The 20,665-nt window shown below is 45.1% G+C and overlaps 1 protein-coding gene across 1 annotated transcript in view; it reads left to right on the forward strand.

Moving 5' to 3' along the window:
* Positions 1–2,280: 2,280 nt before the first annotated feature.
* The window catches only part of ALG5 (ALG5 dolichyl-phosphate beta-glucosyltransferase), a 43,276-nt gene continuing 24,891 nt past the window's right edge, over positions 2,281–20,665 (forward strand). Inside the window, exons 1-3 of the mRNA XM_073613300.1 lie at positions 2,281–2,539; positions 5,940–6,111; positions 14,409–14,455. Coding sequence (XP_073469401.1) covers positions 2,471–2,539; positions 5,940–6,111; positions 14,409–14,455 — 288 coding nt within the window. The 5' untranslated portion in view covers positions 2,281–2,470. The remainder of the gene's footprint in view (positions 2,540–5,939; positions 6,112–14,408; positions 14,456–20,665) is intronic.

The raw sequence follows: 20,665 nt of genomic DNA on the forward strand, positions 1-20,665 counted from the left end.
GATCTATATAGATGTATATAAAATGCACTTTTTATCTATCAGAAAGTGTTTTCCAGCACTAAACCTTTCATTTGATTTCTAAATTGCTGCATTTGTAAATTCCAAAAGCCAATATAAAGGAATAGTAGCGGTAAAAAAGCACTTGTGGGTTTAACCAATCTTGTTTTTTTGTACAATTCTCCTTTAAGGGGGTGTGTCCAGGGGTGTGTCCTATGCCTGCATACTTTTGCTGATAGGTGTCCCTCATTCCCATATCAAAAAGTTGGGAGATATGAAGCACCTTAAAAGTGTTACTAAACCCAGGACCCTGTATTTATCTTGGCTTTATAGTGTACTCCTTCTTTCCTCCCCAATTTTTTTTTAATTATTATTATCTCTTTTTAACATTTTTCTTTATTCCTTTAACTTTTTGAGTTGTTTTTCTCGAAATTATATTATCCTGAGTTGAATCATTTGTAACAGTCATTTAGTTATACTATGTATGTGTAATATTTGTGATTTGTTTTTTTTTTATCCATTATTAACAATCTTATATTTCAATGTATGCAATTCTTCCTTTCTATTTGATATATCAATAAAAACTATTGAAACAAACCCAGAAGCCTGCATTCATTATACCTGGTCTCCCACAGTACACAGAACATGGAAATGCAATGGTTTCAGTAAATATAAACTGCTAAATACAGTTTCTCTTCAGCCGTTAGAGCAATCTTGTGACTTCTATTAGTGTCTGGTTAAAGCTTGTAGAAGGAGTTTTCATTCTCCCCTGATTGTCCTATGAGGCTGCATGACTCCTGACCCTCAGTCTGGACAGTGCTGATTGGCCCTGTGCCGATCACATGCACTCTCCCAAGACAAGAAAACAATTCTCTAGTAACACACACCGAACTGAGCATGTGCAGAGTGCCCCCAAGGCTCTGTTCTATCAGGAGATGGATTGGGGACTGTGGGAGAAGGGGAGGATCAGAGGAGGGAGGATGAAACAGCCTTTTTATGCAATGCAGAGGATTAACCCCTTAGGTTCCACAGTGAGTATAACAAGCATGCTTTACTGCATATACAGATTGATTTTACTGTTGTGGGTTTAGTAACACTGGGATCTCATTTCTATCCCTTCATATCTTTCTACACAGCAATGCTGCCAATCTAGAAATTAATATAACATCAATGTTATAATTAATAATAATACTCATCATAATAAATATGCTGGGATCTCAGTTCTATCCCTTCAAATCTTTCAACATATAACAATGCTGCAAATCTAGAAATAAAAGCAGAACTTCACTTGAAAAAGGAAGTTCCACTCTTTCTTCTCCCCCACCCCTTATCATTGCAAATTATTTTTTTTTTTGTTTTCAAAGAGCAGGTACCTAGTTTTGATGATCCGTCCCCCTCCCTGTCCACAACCTTCCATTACAGATCACATGTCCAGTGGCAGCTGGTGCTCAATTATTTATTTTTTTTTGGGGGGGGGGGCAAACAAACCCCCTGCCAGGTCCGCATTCACCCCACCCACAGTCAGGGCTTCCCCGGTGTCTCATCCCCACCTAATCCAGCCTTAAGATCCACCTCCTGTCCTGATTGGCCAGAAGGAGAAGCCAGAAGACAATAGCGAATATTGATTCGCTAATGTCACAAGTGGGTGGGTTCTGCGCCCCAAGCCCAAACTTTTTGAAGCCAATTAGAGTCTCAGGCTCTAATCATGTGCTTCCAAAAACAAAAAAACTCATAGAAACCTATGAGTCCGGCACCCCGCATGGAAATGAGGGAGGTGGCACCCCTGTGCCCCTTTATAGATTGGCCACCGCTGCAGCTGCACATGTCCCACAAGCAAGATGGAGGAACCTGAAGACTGGTGAAGAACTGGCCCGAGTAATGTCAGTGCTGGATCCCTGGACTGGTAATGGTAAGTGACTGCATATATATAGTATTTGTAGCTGCTAAATTTTTATTTTTTTCACAATGACCGGAGCACCTCTTTAATATAATAATAACAATAATAGTAATAATAACACTGGGCTCTCAGTTCTAGCCCTTTTACATCTTTCTATATAACAATGCTGAAACTCTGGAAATGAATAATAAAATAATAATTATTATTATTTAGAAAATATTTGACATCACAAATCGCATTTCCTTTATTATTATCCTCTTGTTTCTTGTGCAGTCTCACTTTATTTTAGGTCGACAAAAATTGTCAACCTGAGCAGTTTCGAACCACTGCTATACCTTCTATGGTCACACGATGGCGCTGCTCGGAGTGTGTGAGTGGCGAGCAGAGCTGAAAGGTTCCATCCTGCCGCCGATTGTGGCGGAGTGAGAGCTGACTGGTTGACTTCCGCATAGGTGTAGGAGTTCTATAGGTTCCGGCAGATGCAGCGGCAGAGTGTGAAGTGTACCGGAAGTTTATTGTGTCCGGCTGACAGCTGTCCTCTGTGTGCTGTGGTGGGACAGGGATGGTGTGGACATCATGCTGCTCTGCTGCCTCTGTGATCTCCTCCTGTTGCTGGCTGTTCTGGCAGCTGTAGTGCTGTTGCTGGTGAGTAGTTGTACTTGTAATGGGGGGCTGTCCTGTGTGTATATGTATGAGTGTATGTATGTATAACACACACAAAATATATATATATAATTAGTGTGTGTGTTATACACTGTAGGTAGGGATGGATGTCCTGTGGGTGTCCAAGTTCCCCCAGCTGCTCCTGATTGCTGGGGACAGTTCTGTGGATGTGTTGTGGACTCCTCCAGCCTGTCTATGGTGACCCCAGTCATCCATTTCCCCTCTCACTTCCTCATTGGGAACACCATGTACAGCAGATTGTACAATGTATGCCCTGACAGTGCTTTTTTGGTCAGTGTTTCTGTCTTGCAGCACTGGGGTCCCTGATTCAAACTATCTGTCTGGAGTTTGCATGTTCTCCCTGTGCAGGCTTCCTCCAGATACTCCGGTTTCCTCCGACACTTCGAAGATGTGCTGGAAGGTTTATTTTTCCTGGATAAATCAGGGCTAGTATGTGTGTGCTGATTGGCAGTATACATGTGTTATCACATTGTACATGCTGAACCCAAGCCAAGCAATTAGGGAGGAGACACCTGGCTACCCACCTCAAAAACATTCTATAGAAAAGTGTATCAGACATGGTGCCCATAGAGCCCCCCCCCCTGTCCCATAGAGCCGCCGCCCCCCCCCCGTCCCATAGGGTCTGATTAGGACCTAATGGATATATATAAAATGAGTATACAGTACTCCATTTGTTATGATAGGCTATTTATATAGCACTGACCATTTGCACATCACTTTCTATACAGTACATTCACATCGTGAACTGAACTCAAGGAACTTACAATCTAGGGTTCCTATCTCACATATACATACACATATTAGGCTAGGTTCACATCTGTGCGCGTCGGGATTGTATGCAAAATCACTTTCCCCACACAAAAAAAAATGTGCTGCACTTTTTAGCAAATTTGTAGGAGTGCTTTTAAAGTTATTGTAAACGCTCCTTTTTTATTATTATCATTATTAAAATAACAAATATTTAAAACTTTCTTTTTTTTTTTGCTCTGTGCAGTTGTTTTGCACAGAGTAGCCCCGATCTTCTTCTTCTTCTTCTTCTTCTTCTTTTTCAGGTCCCTTGCTGGAGCTTGTGGCTCCTCCCCCTGCCAAGTGCCCATCATAACGATGCTATGGGGGCACTCCTGTGTGTGTTCGCTCCCAAGCCCCGCTCTGTGTATCCATTGATGTACAGAGCGTGGCTCGGCTCCCTGCTCCCTCCTCACTGGCTGTGATTGACAGCAACAGGAGACAGTGGCTCTTGCTGCTGCCTCTGAACTAATGAGGAGAGAGCTGAGAGATCCTCTGCTCTCGTGCACATTGCTGAATGGAGATCGGACTCAGGTAAGTATAACTGCATGCAGAAGTTTTTTTTCAACTTTAAAGTGGATGTAAACCTGATTCATGAAATTTGACCTAAGCAGATGTATCTGCAGTGTTTTCTTTTCTCTCTCCAAAGCACTAAGGCCCCTTTCACACTTGTGCAACTTGTCCTGCGACTTGGGACTGCAAAGCTGCATGACAAGTTGTACCCCATGATTTCCAATGACTACCATTCATATCTGTGCGACTTCAAGTTGCACCAAATTCAAAGTAGTCCCTGTACTACTTTGGTCCGACTTTGATGCGAGTTACACAGGCATTCCCGAAAATCGTGTCAAAATCGCAGCCAGATCGCAGCAAAATCACGGTAGTGTAAAAGGGGCCTAAGTCCTGTGTGTTTCTGCTGCTCCGTTCTTCTGTTATCAGCAGGATAACTTCTGACAAGTTTTCCAACACAGCCTGAAGTTTGTGTTGAGGGACGTTGCTATAAATAGATTAGCAGAGAGTTTGACTTGTCTTGTTACAGCACAGCTCTGCAAGTCTGAGTGTGATGTGCCTTTCTTCCAATCAGCTGTCTTGGATGATTCATCTCTGTGTATCATCTGAGGCTGTTCACTTCACTGGGTATATGTGACGGTTTACATCCACTTAAAAGGGTTGTAAAGGCAGAAGGTTTTTTATCTAAATGCATTTATGCATTAAGATGAAAAGCATTGTGCGCAGCAGCCCCTCTCTGTCCAGCGATGTCCACGAGTGGCTCAGCTGTCCGAGATTCTCCACCCTGATTGGCTGAGACACAGCAGTGGTGCCTTTGGCTGCCACTGCTGTCAATCCAAGTAAGCTAACCAATCGGGAGACAGAGAGGGCGGGGCTCCTTGTCCGAATGGACACAGGTTGCTGTGACTCGGCTCGGGTGTTCCCATAGCTTGCTGTGGGGGCACTGAACAGGAGTGAGGGGCCATGATCACAGCAGAGGGACCCGAGAAGAGGAGGGTCCAGGCTGCTCGGCAAATCCACTGCAACAGAACAGGTAAGTATAACATGTTTATTTTTATTGGGGGGGTAAAAAACGATACTTTACAATCACTTTAATGCAGAGAATGCATTAAAGGGCCCGTTCACCTTTACCACAAAACTTCCTATGCAGATTAGGGGCATCTGTACATAAAAACGGACTGTGCATCTCTGACTAAAGTTGAATAAAGCCCTTGCTATAGGTGTAGGCCATTTACATACCATATGAAGCCTGACTGGAATACTCCCAGGACGTTTCTAAGTGAGGCCTAGTCTTCACTGCTCACCTCCACCATCACAGGAGTGAGCCCTCAAATGCTGAGCTCAGAGCTCCAGCATCAGGAGAGAGAAAAAGTATGTGAGGAGGTTTGAATCGGAGAAAGAGCTGACTCCTGTGATGGTGGAGGTGATCAGTAATGACTAGGCCTCACTTAGCAACGTCCTGGGTGTATTCCAGTCAGGCTTCATAAGGCATGTAAATGACTTACACCTATAGCAAGGGCTTTATTCATTTTAGTCAGCTGCACAGTTTGTTTTAATCTACAAGCATCCCTTACCTGCACAGGCAGTTAATTTTTGTAAAAGTGAACTATCCTTTTAAGGTAAAAAACCTTCTGCCTTTACAAGCACTTTAATTGTTAATGGCACCCCCATGCCCCTTCAAAGTTTTGTGGCAGGTGATTGAGAGACAACTTGCTATAGCAAAGTCTCTTAAGCTGAATCTCGTACAGAATTTAGGAAGGCATTGGTTGACGCATTTAAAATGATCATTTTGAGGTGTGCAAGGGCTCACACTTTGACATTACTAATAGGGGTGTAGTCATACCTTCATCAGTCCATCGTTTTTTTTTGCAGTATATAGAACAGAGAATGGCCAACACTTGGCAGACTTGTTCTGCAGGACACAAAGCTGTGAAGGTGTGAATGCAAGGTGGGGCCAGCTATTTATTATCTTTAAATGACTACGGTCTCATCTACACAATGGATAACTGAAGTGGTACATTACTAAACAAAGGACAGTATAATGTGACCTTTCTTTCATCCCCAGGTTGCACTTGTAGCACATGTAACTGCCACGAAAATGCCAAATCTGCACCGACATGATGCAGAAAAGTTCTACCTCGGAAACAAAGGAGAAAAAGAACCTTTTCCCAGCATCCATGACCCTCCGGAGAAAGACTTGTCTGTGGTTGTTCCTGCATATAATGAAGAAACCCGATGTAAGTGGTATGAAGTCTAAACACTGCTAAACATGACAGAAGAACTGATCCTATCATTTAAAATATACAGTCAATTCTTGGATTGTGAGCATAATTCATTCCGGAAACATGCTTGTAATCCAAAGCACTCGTATATCAAAGAAAATTTCCCCCTAAAGAAATAATGGAAACTCAGATGTTTTGTTCCACAACCATTTATTCATAATTCCTTCAGTTTATAGTCCATATAAAAAGATTATAACAATGGGTTGTGTAACCATAAAATGTCCATCCACAAATGGAAGCCTCCACAAGGAGATTAGAAGCAAAATCCAGCAGGAGCTACAGAGTATAAAAGAGAAGAGAGGCGCCTCTAAGTGTAACACTATGATTACATTTAATGAAGGTACAACATTTAGCAATTCACAAGATTGATGATTAAAAGAGGCACATCTAAGTTTGGAGGCATCCGGGGTAAATCTGACCACATAGACCATCCTCCGCACCGCCGGCTCTCACCACTGTCAGTCTGCAATCATGACCAGGAAGACTACCCTGCAGTAGAGCGATCTGAAAGCGAGGCTTGAAGGGATGATGCCGATGGAGGATGGTCTATGTGGACAACTTTATCCCAGATGCCTGCATACTTAGATGTGCCTCTTTTAACCACTTCTTCCCCAAAGATTTTACCCCCTTAATGACCAGAGAATTTTTTTGCGATACGGCACCGCGTCACCTTAACTGATAATTGCGTGGCCGTGCGACGTTGTACCAAACAAAATTGACGTCCTTTTTTTTTCTTCCCCCCCACAAATAGAGCTTTCTTTTGGTGGTATTTGATCACCTCTGCATTTTTTTTTTTTTTTTTTTTGTTTGCTCTATAAACAAAAATGGACCCGACAATTTTGAAAAAAAAAAAGCAATATTTTTCACTTTTTGCTATAATAAATGTCAAAAGTTTTATAGCGTCTACAAAATAGGGGATAGATTTATGGCATTTTTATTATTATTTTTTTTTTTTTCGTCAGTAATGGTGGTGATCTGCGATTTTTTTTTTTTTTTTTTTTTTTTTTATCGGGACTGCGATATTGCAGGTGACAGATCGGACACTTTTGACACCATTTTGGGACCATTGACACTTATACAGCGATCGGTGCTAAAAATAGCCACTGATTACTGTATAAATGTCACTGGTAGGGAAGGGGTTAACACTAGGAGGCAATCAGGGGGTTAATTGTGTTCCCTCAGCGTGTTCTAACTGTAGGAGGGATGGGCTACCACTGACATGAGAGAGATCACTGTTCTGAATGACACGGAACAGAAGATCTGTCATGTCACTAGGCAGAACAGGGAAATGCCTTGTTTACATAGGCATTTCCCCATTCCGCCTCTCCTCGCCTCAATCGCTGTCCTGCTTTTGCGGACTGACGTACGGGTATGTCAGTTTGCGCAGGAGTGTTGTTCTGCCGATGTATATTGGCGTCAGCCGGTCAGCAAGTGGTTAATCATCAACCATGTAAGTTGCTAAATGTTGTACCTTTTTATTAATGTAACCATATTGCTACACTTGGAAGCGCCTCACTTCTCAGTACTCAGATGTAACGTGATGCTACATGTATATCAAGGCATCGCTCGCTTATCGAGTCAAAATTTATAAGAAAAATTTAGCTTGTCTTGCAAAACACTCTCAATCCAAGGTTTTACTGTATATGAATCAGGAGCTTGATGTTGCTGATTTATTGCCCATTTAACAGGCAATAGACATGGAAAGATGAAATGGTTTTAGGCCCTGTTCAAACGATCACGTTGTGGGAACATACTGCATTAGGCAGCCCAATCTAAATTAAAGGAATGTCCCGCAGCTCAGTGGTTCAGATATCGGTCCTGCTCTTCCTTTTTTTTTTTTTTTTTTTTTTTGACAGAGCAATGCAATGCAATGTGTATAGTGTATTGCGTCTTGGAGCCCTGCGGTGTGGCACACTGAACACAAGCGCATTTGTGAGGTTAGGCACTGATGTGGACGAGAAGGCCTGGCTCACAGTCTTTGCTCTAATTAATCCGAAAGGTGTTCTATCGGGTTGAGGTCAGGACTCTGTCACACTATATTACCAAAAGTATTGGGTCACCCCTCCAAATCATTTGGCGGAGGGGAGATTATGGTGTGGGGTTGTTTTTCAGGGGTTGGGCTTGGCCCCTTAGTTCCAGTGAAGGGGATTCTTAACCACTTCCTGACCAGCTGCCGCAGTTTTACTGCGGCAGAATGGCACGGGTGGGCGAAGCGACGTTATGTTACGGCGGGCAGGACGATCAGATTATAAGATACAAAATAGGTATAGCGCTATGAAAATATGAAAAAGTCCAATGTCATAAACATTAAACTGGCAATTCAAAGTAGAGCTGACAAAGAAGATTCTTCCTGAGGGATAAGGCGGAAAATCTTCAGGAGCTAGATACTTCAAATTCATACATCATCTGGAGTGAAAATATACACAACACCACCAAAAGTGAAGAGGCTTACCGGATTGCATGGACCCGCCAGGGCATACGCCGAGAGGGGTCAAATAGGCTTAGGTGGTGAGTGTCTGCAAACGGCCTGGAGGAGCGATGAAATGGCTCTCACGTTGCTGTGTCAACCAAACCGGTGCCAGAACCGAGGAGTGTGGAACAGCCGACACGTAGATAAGGTCCCTCGGAACGGTGTTGAAAGCCAAATGGTGATGATGACAAACAGGAAAAGAAAGGAAGGGCCAAATAGTGTAAATCCTTATAAAACTAGAAATTTTATTAAAATGGGTATACACTCACATGCAGATCCATAAAAAACAGCGCTGTGATAAAAGTGGCGACAGTGGGGTCCTACCGAGATTAGTTTTAGAACTGACCAGTCTTCAGGTCCAGGCCAATGATTTCTGGCCTGGACCTGCTGATCGGTCCTGACAAATGAAATCCTCCCCTGCCCGTGTAACTGTAAACACAGACAGGGGAAGTGATGTCATCTCTCCTCGTGGAATTCTTTTCCGTTCCAGAGAGAGGAGAGGGGACATCCAAATGTGAGTTGCACCAACGCTACACTGACACGGTACACTTAGGTATACTTGTCACCCCCGATCGCACCCACAGTTAACCTCTACACTCCCTGTCACCCAGTGCAGTATTCATATTTTTCTTTGATCACTGTACTGGTGTCATTTGTGACACTAATCAGCATTAGGGTACTTAGCAGTAGCCCCAAATAGGCCTATGCACCCCCCCCCCCCAATTAAGGTTTAACCCCTTGATTACCCCTGTCACCAGTGATCACCGTATTAGTGTCACGGTGACGCTGGTGTGCTAGTTTTTTTGGGGTTTTTTTTCTGTTTTTTTTTTTTTTTTTATAGCGCCAGGGCATCTTCCCTTTTTTTATGTTTTATATGCAATTAGTCTTATTGCTGGTGCTGGCAGCTCATTCTTGTTAGTAGCACAATTTTTTTTCTTCCACTATTATTCACCCGCCGTATATTACCTAAATAAAGGTTTAACCCCCTGATATTATTATATAATATATATATACCGGCGGGTGATATCGGTTAGGTTTTAGCATCTGCGTTGCGCTAGATCAGTGCCAGTACCGCTAACACCCACGCACGCACCATACACCTCCCTTAGTGGTATAGTGTCTGAACGCATCAATATCTGATCCGATCATATCTATACTAGCGTCCCCAGCACTTTAGGGTTGCCAAAAACGCAGTGTTAGTGGGATCAGCCCAGATACCTGCTAGCACCTGCATTTAGCCCCTTCGCCCGGCCCAGCCCAGCCCAGCCCACCCAAGTGCAGTATCAATCGATCACTGTCACTTACAAAACACATAACTGCAGCATTCGCAGAGTCAGGTCTGATCCCTGCGAACGCTAACAGTTTTTTTGTTATCGTTGCAAGCAGTCGCTGACAGTCAGTGCTCCCTTTTATTTCCTGTGAGTCTCACTAGTGTACCAGTAAATTTAGAGGCCAAAATATCCAATCGAAGGTACGCTAGTGAAGAGGCCTACATATTTCTGAGCATGACAGATGAGCGTGAAGAGGAAGTCGCCCATCTGTCAGATTCAGGCTCAGAATACGAACCTGTAGACAGCAGCGGCACCCTGACATATAGCTCCGACGACCGAGTAGTGGACCCTGCCAAGGTCAGGCGTACCCGACCCCATTCTTCTGTTGTTGAGGTGCAAGAACCACAGGGCTCTCATATGGAGCAGAGAGCCAGTACTAGTGCCGCTCATCCTTCTGGTGAACTGGCAAGCACAAGTGGCCTAGTACATCCTGGTCGTACATCCAGCACTGCAGTATCACGTGGTGATGTGGCAAGTCCCATAAGTGCAGTTCGAGCTGGTGAGGTGGCAAGCACGAGTAGTGTCCCGCAGCCTCCAAGAAGACAAAGACAGGCCCGTCGAGCCCATAGTGCCCTTCCTGCTGCATTTGCCAATCTGAATTAGGAGCCCACCACTTCTGCAGCACCCATACTCCCTCTGTTTTTCACAGAAAATCTCTATAGATCTATTGTGGACCAAAGCAATTTGTATACTGGTCAATTCATCGCCCCTAATCCCCCAATTGACCCTTGCCAGAGATTGGAGAACTATTACAGTCTCCGAATTTAAGACCTTCCTGGGCCTCCTCATGGGCATAACTAAAAAGAGTGAGTTGCAGTCATATTGGTCCACTGACCCAATTCACCATACGCCTGTGTTCTCTGCCTCCATGACCAAGATACAATACGAGCAGATCTTGCGGTTCATGCATTTCAATGACAATGAACTCTGTCGTCCTCAGGGTGACCCCGAATGCGATCGGCTCTACAAAATTCGGCCCCTCGTAAACCACTTCCACCAACAGTTTGCAGCCTTGTTTACTCCAGATCAAGTTGTCTGCGTTGATGAGTCCCTGATTACGTTTTCTGGCCGCTTGTCTATCAAACAGTATCTTCCCAGTAAGCGTGCCAGATATGGTGTCAAGATGTATAAGCTCTGTTCCAGGGCCACAGGCTATACATATAGTTTTATGGTTTACGAGGGAAGAGATGGTTACGTAGAGCCGGAGAACTGCCCAGACTACATAGGGAGCGCTGGTAAGATTTTGTGGGACTTGGTGTCACCCTTATTCGGAAAGGGGTACCAATTGTATGTGGACAATTATTGCAGGAGCGTGCCACTTTTTAGTCACTTGTTTGATCATGGAATTGGCGCATGTGGCACAGTGCAATCTAATCGCCGGGTCTTACCCCAGAAGCTTGTAGATTCCCATCTTAGGCTGGGGGAGAGAGCCTGCTTGAGATGTAATAATTTGCTCGCTGTGAAGTGGAGGGATAATAAGAATGTTTTCGTTCTGTCCTCCCTTCACGCAGACACGACGGTTCAAATTCCTACGGCGACTGGTGTTGTGGAGAAACCCCTCTGTTTCCACGAATATAATCTTAATATGGGAGGGGTGGACCTCAACGACCAGTTGTTGGCGACGTACCTAATTGCTCATAAGGCCACACGCTGGTACAAAAAAGTGTCTGTATACTTATTCCAATTGGCTCTGCTGAATGCTTATGTGCTATACAAAGCTTCAGGACGAACTGGATCCTTCCTTAAATTCCAGGAAGAGATTGTCAGAGCCCTTCTGTTTCCAGATGGTGCTGTGGCCCAACTTCCCAATCCAAATGCAGTGAGCTGGCTGCATGGGAGGCATTTTCTGCATGTCCTCCCTGGTACCCCTACCCAAAGAAATCCTCAAAGATGCGGATATAAGCGTGACACCCACTATTATTGTACCTCCTGTCCTGGCTAACCTGGTCTTTGCATTGGTGAATGTTTTGAACGCTACCACACACTAGTGAAGTATTGGCGTAGGGTACAGCACTGCACAGTCCTAGGCACACTTACACAGAGGCTCGAAAGATGAGATGGCCATCACATTTTGGGAGACCCTAATCTGGAACGTTTACAGTTTATATAAAAGTGCATTTTAATGAAAAAAGCTAAAAATAGTTGTGGTTTTATTATTCTTCTCTATTGTTCTCTCATGTTTGCTCTCTATTGTCCACTCTCTATTCTATATCTATTGTTCTCTCTCTATTGTTACTGTATTTTAAAACTCTAATGTTTTATTTTTACTATGTTTTATTATATTTGTTTTGCAGGTATGGTATGTTATACTGTAATGTTACTTTGTTTTATTGTTAACCATCATTTGCTTAGCAGGTACCCCATTCAGCTGCAGCACGGGTTTATTTATTCTGACAGCAACAGCGTTTGCTCCCACAGTACATAAAGCCATGACTCTAGCGCTGTAGGAGGTGATTTCACCACCACAGTTAAAAAAGAGAGCATATATGCCGAAGCATGGGGGCAGGGGTGGAGGAGCGATTTGCTCCTAATATTAGGGGCGGATTGCCCCCATGCTTCAGCATATGTTTTTTAGGCACAGATTGCGTTTAAAAAATCAAGTTTTTTTATTGAGTTAATGTTTTATCGTTGCCATTTGCTTGCTTTTCAGGTATGCCATTCAGCTGCAGCACTGATTTATTTATCTTGACAGCAACAGCGTTTGCTCTCACGATATGAAAATCAGCGACTCCGGCGCTGTAGGAGGTGATTTCACCACCACAGTTAATAAAAATTTTTTAAAAATGGTGCATGTATGCCCATCGTTAGAAGTAGGTGGATGAAGGGTGGTATTCTAATGGTGGGCGTACCCACCAATCTGTTTTTTTCGTTCAGCCCACAGGCCCCTTTCTGTTCCAACATGACTGCACACCAGTGCACAAAGCAAGGTCCATAAAGACACGGATGAGTGAGTTTGGGGTGGAGGAAATTGACTGGCCTGCACAGAGTCCTGACCTCAACCCGATAGAATGCCTTTGGGATAAATTTGAGCAGAGACTGTGAGCCAGGCCTTCTCATCCACATCAGTGCCTGACATCACAAATGCACTTCTGGAAGAATGGTCAAACGTTCCCATAGACACACGCCTAAGCCTTGTGGACAGCCTTCCCAGAGTTGCAGCTGTTATAGCTGCAAAGTGTGGGCCAAATCAATATTGAACCCTACAGACTAAAGGTGGATACACATTATACAATTTTCTTTAGATTTACCAAAACCATATAATATATCAAACCGTAATACTTTCAAATTTGTATGCAATCAGGCAGGCCCTTGCACTACATGGTTGAAGGTGAATTTAAATGAAATCCTACAGCAAAAGTTGTATAGTGTGTATCCAGCTAATGACTGGGATGCCATTAAAGTTCATGTGCGTGTAAAAGCAGGTGTCCCAATACTTTTGGCAATATAGTGTTTATAATACAAATAAAAAAGGCATTTGTGTATATAAAATATTTTATATAAATACAACCACATTCCTGGTTGCTGTGTGGCATAAGTAGTTTTGAGCTTTTTTTTTTTTTTCCCCCATACATGAACCACAATGGGAGTGGATGGGATTTACTAAGGCTGGCCATACATTATACTTTTTTTTTTTTCTGGTACAATTTCACTATATAATATGAGGTCAAACCTAAATGCTTTCAATCTTAATTTGTATGCAATCAGGCAGGCCCTTGTACTACATAGTTGAAGGTAAATCTAAAGGAAATTTAATAAGGAAATTGTATAATGTATGGCCAGCCTAAAACTGGAGCACTCAGAATCTGGTGCAGCTGTGCATGGTAGGCAATTGGCTTCAAGGGTTTTAGCCTGGGTTCACACTGCACCCGACTTCAAAGTCGGACCAAAAGTAGTGCAGGAACCTTTTTCTTAGTCGAAGCGACTCAAGTCGCATCGATTAGAACTGTTCCATTGCACACAATGGGGTCCGACTTCTGATGTGACAAGTTCTCCAAAGTCTGAGCGATTATCGCATCATTGTGAACTGGGCCTAAGCCTAGGTTCACATCAACCCGGCAATGCAGTCCGACTTCTGGGGTGATTTGACAGACATCTGCGTGTGTTCCTGCACAGATGTCTATTGAAATCGCACCCGAAGTCGCCAAAAGTAGTGGAATTGTGGCGCCGCACCAATTCGGACAGTGCTATTTCCGGCAATAGCTGCCGATTTGGCATGCGATTTGACATGCCAAATCGTACCAATGTAAACCTAGGCTAATTGTCAAAGCTTAATTGAACAAGCCGAAGTTGGAAGCTGATTGGTTACTAAGCACAGCTGCACCAGATTCACCAGCGCTCCAGTTTTAGTACATCTCCCCCATTGTGTTGTGTGAAGCCTATGGTAATACTTGCTATAATTACATTGTGCCTAGAAACTTTTTTGATGTAAATTGTCTATTTCTTTCTTTCAGTACCTGTTATGATGGATGAGGCACTGGAATATCTTGAAAAGAGACAGGCATGTATTAAAATACTTTTATTTCAATTTCATGATGTTTAGCAATGACATTTACACCAATAAAACAGATCTTAATGTGTATTTGAACGTAAAAATAATAAAATGCACCTTACCAGTCCTTGATGTGATGGCTGCATTCAATTTCTTTTTTTTTTTTTTTTTTTTTTAGGAGTTCTCCATTTACTCTCACCTGCTAATCCTGTAAATAATACACTTCCAGTCCCTTTATGTCTACATACACCCACATTCATTGTTGAGGGCATGTGGCCTGGTATGGTTCAGGAGGGGGCGCACGCTCGCTCGTCCCCTCCCTTTTCTGACCTGCCAGGAGGCATGCTTGGATAAGGGTCTGGTGTGGATTTGGGGTGGGGGGCCTCATGCAACTTTTTTTTTTTTTTTTTTTTGATTTTGGCGTGGGGAGTCCCTTCCGAATCCATACTAGACCTGCAGGGCCTGGTATGGACCTGGGGCGGAACCCCCACGCCATTTTTTAAAAAAAAAGTTATTTTTCTTTCTCGAACATCACGGGACACAGAGCCACAGTAATTACTGATGGGTTATATAGGTATCACTGGTGATTGGACACTGGCACACCCTATCAGGAAGTTCAACCCCCTATATAATCCCTCCCCCTTGCAGGGATACCTCAGTTTTTACGCCAGTGTCTTAGGTGATGGACGTGTAAAGATGTCCTGTGCTGAGCTCCAAAGGGAATATCCTAAGATCCTATACTGGGGCAAGCCAGGCGAACCGGATCCATTCAAAGTGTCTTTTCATGGCCGAATTGAATGGTACCCGGGCCTCGTGTCCGAAGAAACGAGGTTTTACCCGTAATGCTTCTCTTTTTAGAGAGCTGGACCCCGCAGATCAGAAAATGGCTTTAAACTTCCTAATTTCTGGCGAGGTGCTTTACGGTCCCAGAACTGTTGGATCCCCCTACTGATGGGGGCCCCAGTCTCTGACGGTTTTTTCAAACGGAGCCCACCGTGAGAGGTGAAGATTGGGTCTGTGTAAACCGCACCCTGCGGCTGGATAAGATAAGAGGAGATTCCACAGAATTTTTGAGTTCTAGTGGCTTTTCTCCTTTAAGGTAAATGCATGCTATGCCTATTGTGACCACCGGGGGCTGCCAAGAGCACAAACCTACACATGCTGACTCTGTCTCAGGTGTTGTAATCGCTGATTATGTCCCAGCGTCTCAAGCAGGCTGCAAACAGGTAAGGTGGAAAGGGGGATTTCTCATGTTTGAATGTTCCCCCCCCAGGCTAGAGAGGGGCCACAGGGGTCTAGAAAGTGGTTATACCACCCGGGCTCTGCGGCCTAATGGCCACCATCTCTCAAGATAGCCGTTCAGGCAGATCTTGTTACCAGCCTCCCTCCCTCCACCCCCCCCCCCATCCCCAGCCTTTCTCCGGAAGCATGACAGGAGAGTCGGCAGCGCGGGAAGCGCTCGTTTTTTTTCAAAACTCGAGGGGGGGGGGCGGTAGAGGAGGGGGCGGGACGTCAGCACAGAGTGCTTAGACTCCCACTCAGGCCAGCTGCAGGCTATTAAAGGCACTCTGTACAAGTGCACTCAGCCTTCTGAGAGACACAGAGCTGACGGTCGGATGTAAGGTGGGACACAGGCATTCTCCTAGGCAGCATTTACTGAAGTAACACCAGACTGAGAATTGGGTAGCAAGGCTTTTAGCCAGACTACATCGCTCAGCGGGCAGTGTTCATTTGTATACCTCACACCTTGTTGCTTTGCACTATGGGTAGAAGAGGTTCAAGCACCCCAGGAACCAGAGACACTAGGGGATCTCGTTCAGGTTCTGAGGGCCCCCTGTCGGCAGCATCCTCCCCCACTAAAGATGGGCCAGGGACGGCTAGCCAGGGAGAGCCATCGGGGTCAGGGGCTACACCTGCTTCTGGCACTTCAGCCCCTGTATATATTACACAAGAGGTTTTTTCCTCAACCATTAATGGTCTAGAGGAAAGATTAATGGCCGTGATTACGTCTTCACTCAGTGGAAGAAAACGCACTAGGCTTTCCTCTGTTCCCCAAGACCCTCAGACAGAGGAGCTCTGGGATAAAGGAGATGAATCCCTTTCAGAGGATCGGGATGGGATGGATGATTCCTCTTCGGAGGATTCAGGTGGAGAGGGACCCTCTGCGACTTCCCAAGAGGAGAAAGTCTTAGTGCAGATCTTCACTGGATTGGTCCGCTCCACATTTAAGTTTCCATACCTGAAACTGCTAAAGAATCCTCTTCTGCTTTGGGGTCACTGAAACCTTTCCAAGCAGCACATGCTTTTCCTGTTCATACTTTACTTGAAAAGCTTATTTATTCTGAGTGGGATCACCCAGACAAACGTTTTTTTCCGCCGAGAAAGTTTTCAACACTTTATCCGATGGAAGAAAAGTTTATTAAAATGTGGGGAATACCGGCTATTGATGCTGCCATTTCCTCCGTAAATAATAGCCTGACTTGTCCTGTAGACAATGCTCAGATACTCAGGGATCCTGTAGATAAAAGGATGGAATCCCTATTGAAGGATGTTTTCTCCTTAGCAGGATCAGTGGCCCAACCTGCAGTAGCAGCGATTGGAGTCTGTCAATACTTAAGAGACCATGTTAAGCAGGTCATCAAAGTATTACCTGAACAGCAGGCCCAGGGGTTTGCTAACCTTCCAGCGGCCTTATGCTTTGTGGTTGACGCCATTAGAGATTCTATCGTGCAAACCTCCCGTCTTTCACTGGGGTTGGTGCATATACGTAGAATCCTATGGTTGAAAAATTGGTCAGCCGAAGCGCCATGTAAGAAGCTACTGGCTGGGTTTCCATTTCGTGGTGCAAGGTTGTTTAGAGAGGACTTGGATAACTATATCAAGAGAATCTCTTGTGGGAAAAGCACTCTCTTACCTGTCAAGAAGAAGAGTCCCTCTTTCAAACGGACTCTTTCCCCAGCGCCGGGGGCTTCAGCCTCCAGGCAGTGTCGACGGCCGCTTCCATCGGGGTCCAGAGACAAGAGTCAACCCCAGGGACAAAAGAAGTCCTGGGGAAAGAAGCCTACCAGGCAAAACACTAAGACCTCTGCATGAGGGGGCGCCCCCGCTCACTCGAGTGGGGGGAAGACTGCGACAGTTCTCAGAGCTCTGGCAGGAGGACTTCCAGGACAGATGGGTAATCTCCACGGTAACCTTAGGGTACAAGCTGGAGTTTCAGGAATTCCCCTCTCCTCGGTTCCTCAGATCAAATGTTCCCAGAGACCCAGAGAAGAAGCAGTCGCTCCTTCTAGCCTTAGAGCGACTTTTGTCGCAGGAGGTCATTATGATAGTTCCCGCAAAGGACCAGGGATTGGGCTTCTATTCCAACCTTTTTACGGTCCAAAAGCCAAATGGGGATGTCAGGCCCATTCTGGACTTAAGGGATCTGAACCGATTCCTAAGGATTCAATCCTTCTGCATGGAATCAATTCGAACAGTAGTTCCCACCCTGCAGGGAGGAGAATTTCTGGCATCAATAGACATCAGACATGCATATCTGCATGTGCCCATTTTTCCTGCTCATCAGAAGTTTCTGCGCTTCGAGGTAGGAGGGCGCCATTTCCAGTTTGTGGCTCTGCCTTTCGGGATAGCCACTGCACCTCGAATGTTCACAAAGATCTTGGCTCCTCCTCTGGCCAGATTAATGCTCAGGGTATAGCTGTCATAGCATACCTAGACGACCTGCTCTTGATAGACCGGTCGGTAGCCTCTTTGAAGGGAAACTTGAGGACCACGGTCAGGTATCTAGAACACCTGGGTTGGATCCTCAACTTAGAAAAGTCTTTCCTAAAACCAGTAAGAAGACTGGAGTATTTAGGTCTGATTATAGATACAAGCCAGGAGAAGATATTTCTACCCCAGGCAAAGATCACTGCTTTGAGAGAGCTGATTCTGACAGTAAGGACCAAGAAGGGTCCCTCAGTCCGCCTTTGTATGAGGCTACTAGGTAAGATGGTGTCTTCATTCGAAGCAGTTCCCTATGCTCAGTTTCACTCAAGAATGCTGCAACACAGTATTCTGTCGACCTGGAACAAGAAGGTTCAGGCATTAGACTTTCCGATGCACCTGTCGCATGCGGTGCGTCAGAGCCTCAATTGGTGGCTCATACCCGAAAACCTGCAGAAGGGGAAATCCTTTCTACCGGTTACCTGGACGGTGGTAACAACAGATGCCAGTCTGTCAGGTTGGGGAGCAGTTCTGGAACAGGCTGCGGTCCAAGGGGTATGGTCCAAGACAGAGAGGACCTTACCCATCAACATTCTGGAGATCCGGGCGATACATCTAGCTCTAAAAGCCGGGACTATCAGGCTACAGGGTTGTCTGGTCAGGATCCAGTCCGACAATGCCACAGCAGTGGCTTATGTCAATCATCAGGGAGGCACCCGGAGCCGAGCTGCTCAAAAAGAGGTGAACCAGATCTTAGTCTGGGCAGAGATGCATGTGCCATGCATATCGGCAGTTTTCATCCCGGGAATAGAAAATTGGCAGGCGGACTATCTAAGTCGCCAGCAGTTACTTCCAGGGGAATGGTCTCTGCATCCCGACGTCTTTTGGGCCATATGCCAAAGATGGGGGGTTCCAGATGTAGATCTCTTTGCATCCCGATTCAACAAAAAGATAGACAGATTTGTGGCAAGGACAAAAGATCCTCTTGCATGCGGGACGGATGCGTTGGTGATTCCGTGGCATCGGTTCTCACTGATTTACGCATTCCCGCCTATTCTGCTACTACCACGACTCCTTCGCAGGATCAGGCAGGAAAGGAAGTCAGTACTTCTGGTGGCCCCCGCTTGGCCCAGAAGGACTTGGTATGCAGAAATAGTAAGGATGACGGTAGGTTCCCCGTGGACACTATCGGAACGCCCAGACCTGTTATCTCAAGGTCCAGTGTTCCATCCTGCCTTACAAACGCTAAATTTGACGGTTTGGCTATTGAGACCCACGTTCTGAAGAGTCGTGGGCTCTCAGGTCCTGTCATATCTACCTTGGTTAATGCAAGGAAGCCAGCTTCCAGGATGATTTATCATAGAGTCTGGAAGGCTTATATAACCTGGTGTGAATCCAGAGGTTGGCATCCCAGGAAATATGTCATAGGTAGAATCCTTGATTTTCTACAGATGGGATTAGAGATGAAGCTGGCCTTGAGTACCATCAAGGGCCAGGTCTCTGCTTTATCAGTATTATTTCAGCGGCCACTTGCTTCGCATTCTTTGGTCCAAAACTTTATGCAGGGGGTGATGCGTCTTAATCCTCTGGTTAAAGCGCCCCTAAACCCCTGGGACTTGAATTTGGTCCTGGCTGTGTTACAGAAACAGCCTTTTGAACCAATAAGTCAGATTCCTTTGGTCTTGTTGACAAGGAAATTAATTTTTCTGGTGGCCATCTCTTCTGCTAGAAGAGTATCAGAATTAGCAGCTCTTTCCTGTAAGGAGCCTTATTTGATTATACACAAGGATAGAGTGGTACTACGCCCTCATCCTAGTTTTTTACCGAAGGTGGTTTCTGATTTTCATTTAAACCAAGACATTGTTCTACCTTCCTTTTTTCCAGATCCCTGTTCTCCGGAAGAGAGATCTCTACATTCGTTGGATGTAGTAAGAGCAGTTAAGGCCTATCTAGGGGCAACTACTCAGATCCGCAAGACGGATGTTTTGTTTGTGCTGCCAGAGGGTCCCAATAGAGGACAGGCAGCGTCAAAAGCTACCATTTCTAAATGGATTCGACAATTGATCATTCAAGCTTACGGTTTGAAACAGAAGATTCCTCCGTTTCAGATCAGGGCACATTCCACAAGGGCTATTGGTGCTTCTTGGGCAGTGCATCACCGGGCCTCTATGGCTCAAATCTGCAAGGCCGCAACCTGGTCTTCAGTTCATACATTCACCAGATTCTATCAGGTGGATGTGAGAAGGCATGAGGATATCGCCTTTGGGCGTAGTGTGCTGCAGGCAGCGGTACAGGGTCCTCAGGTCTGATTGCACCCTACTTGGTCGTGGTTCCCCCCCCTCAGGTAGCATTGCTCTGGGACATCCCATCAGTAATTACTGTGGCTCTGTGTCCCGTGATGTTCGAGAAAGAAAATAGGATTTTTTAAAACAGCTTACCTGTAAAATACTTTTCTTTCGAAGGACATCACGGGACACAGAGGTCCCGCCCCTCTTCTAATACACTATATTGCTT

This window comes from Aquarana catesbeiana, linkage group LG02, assembly GCF_042186555.1.
Source record: "Aquarana catesbeiana isolate 2022-GZ linkage group LG02, ASM4218655v1, whole genome shotgun sequence".
Lineage (NCBI taxonomy): Eukaryota > Metazoa > Chordata > Amphibia > Anura > Ranidae > Aquarana > Aquarana catesbeiana.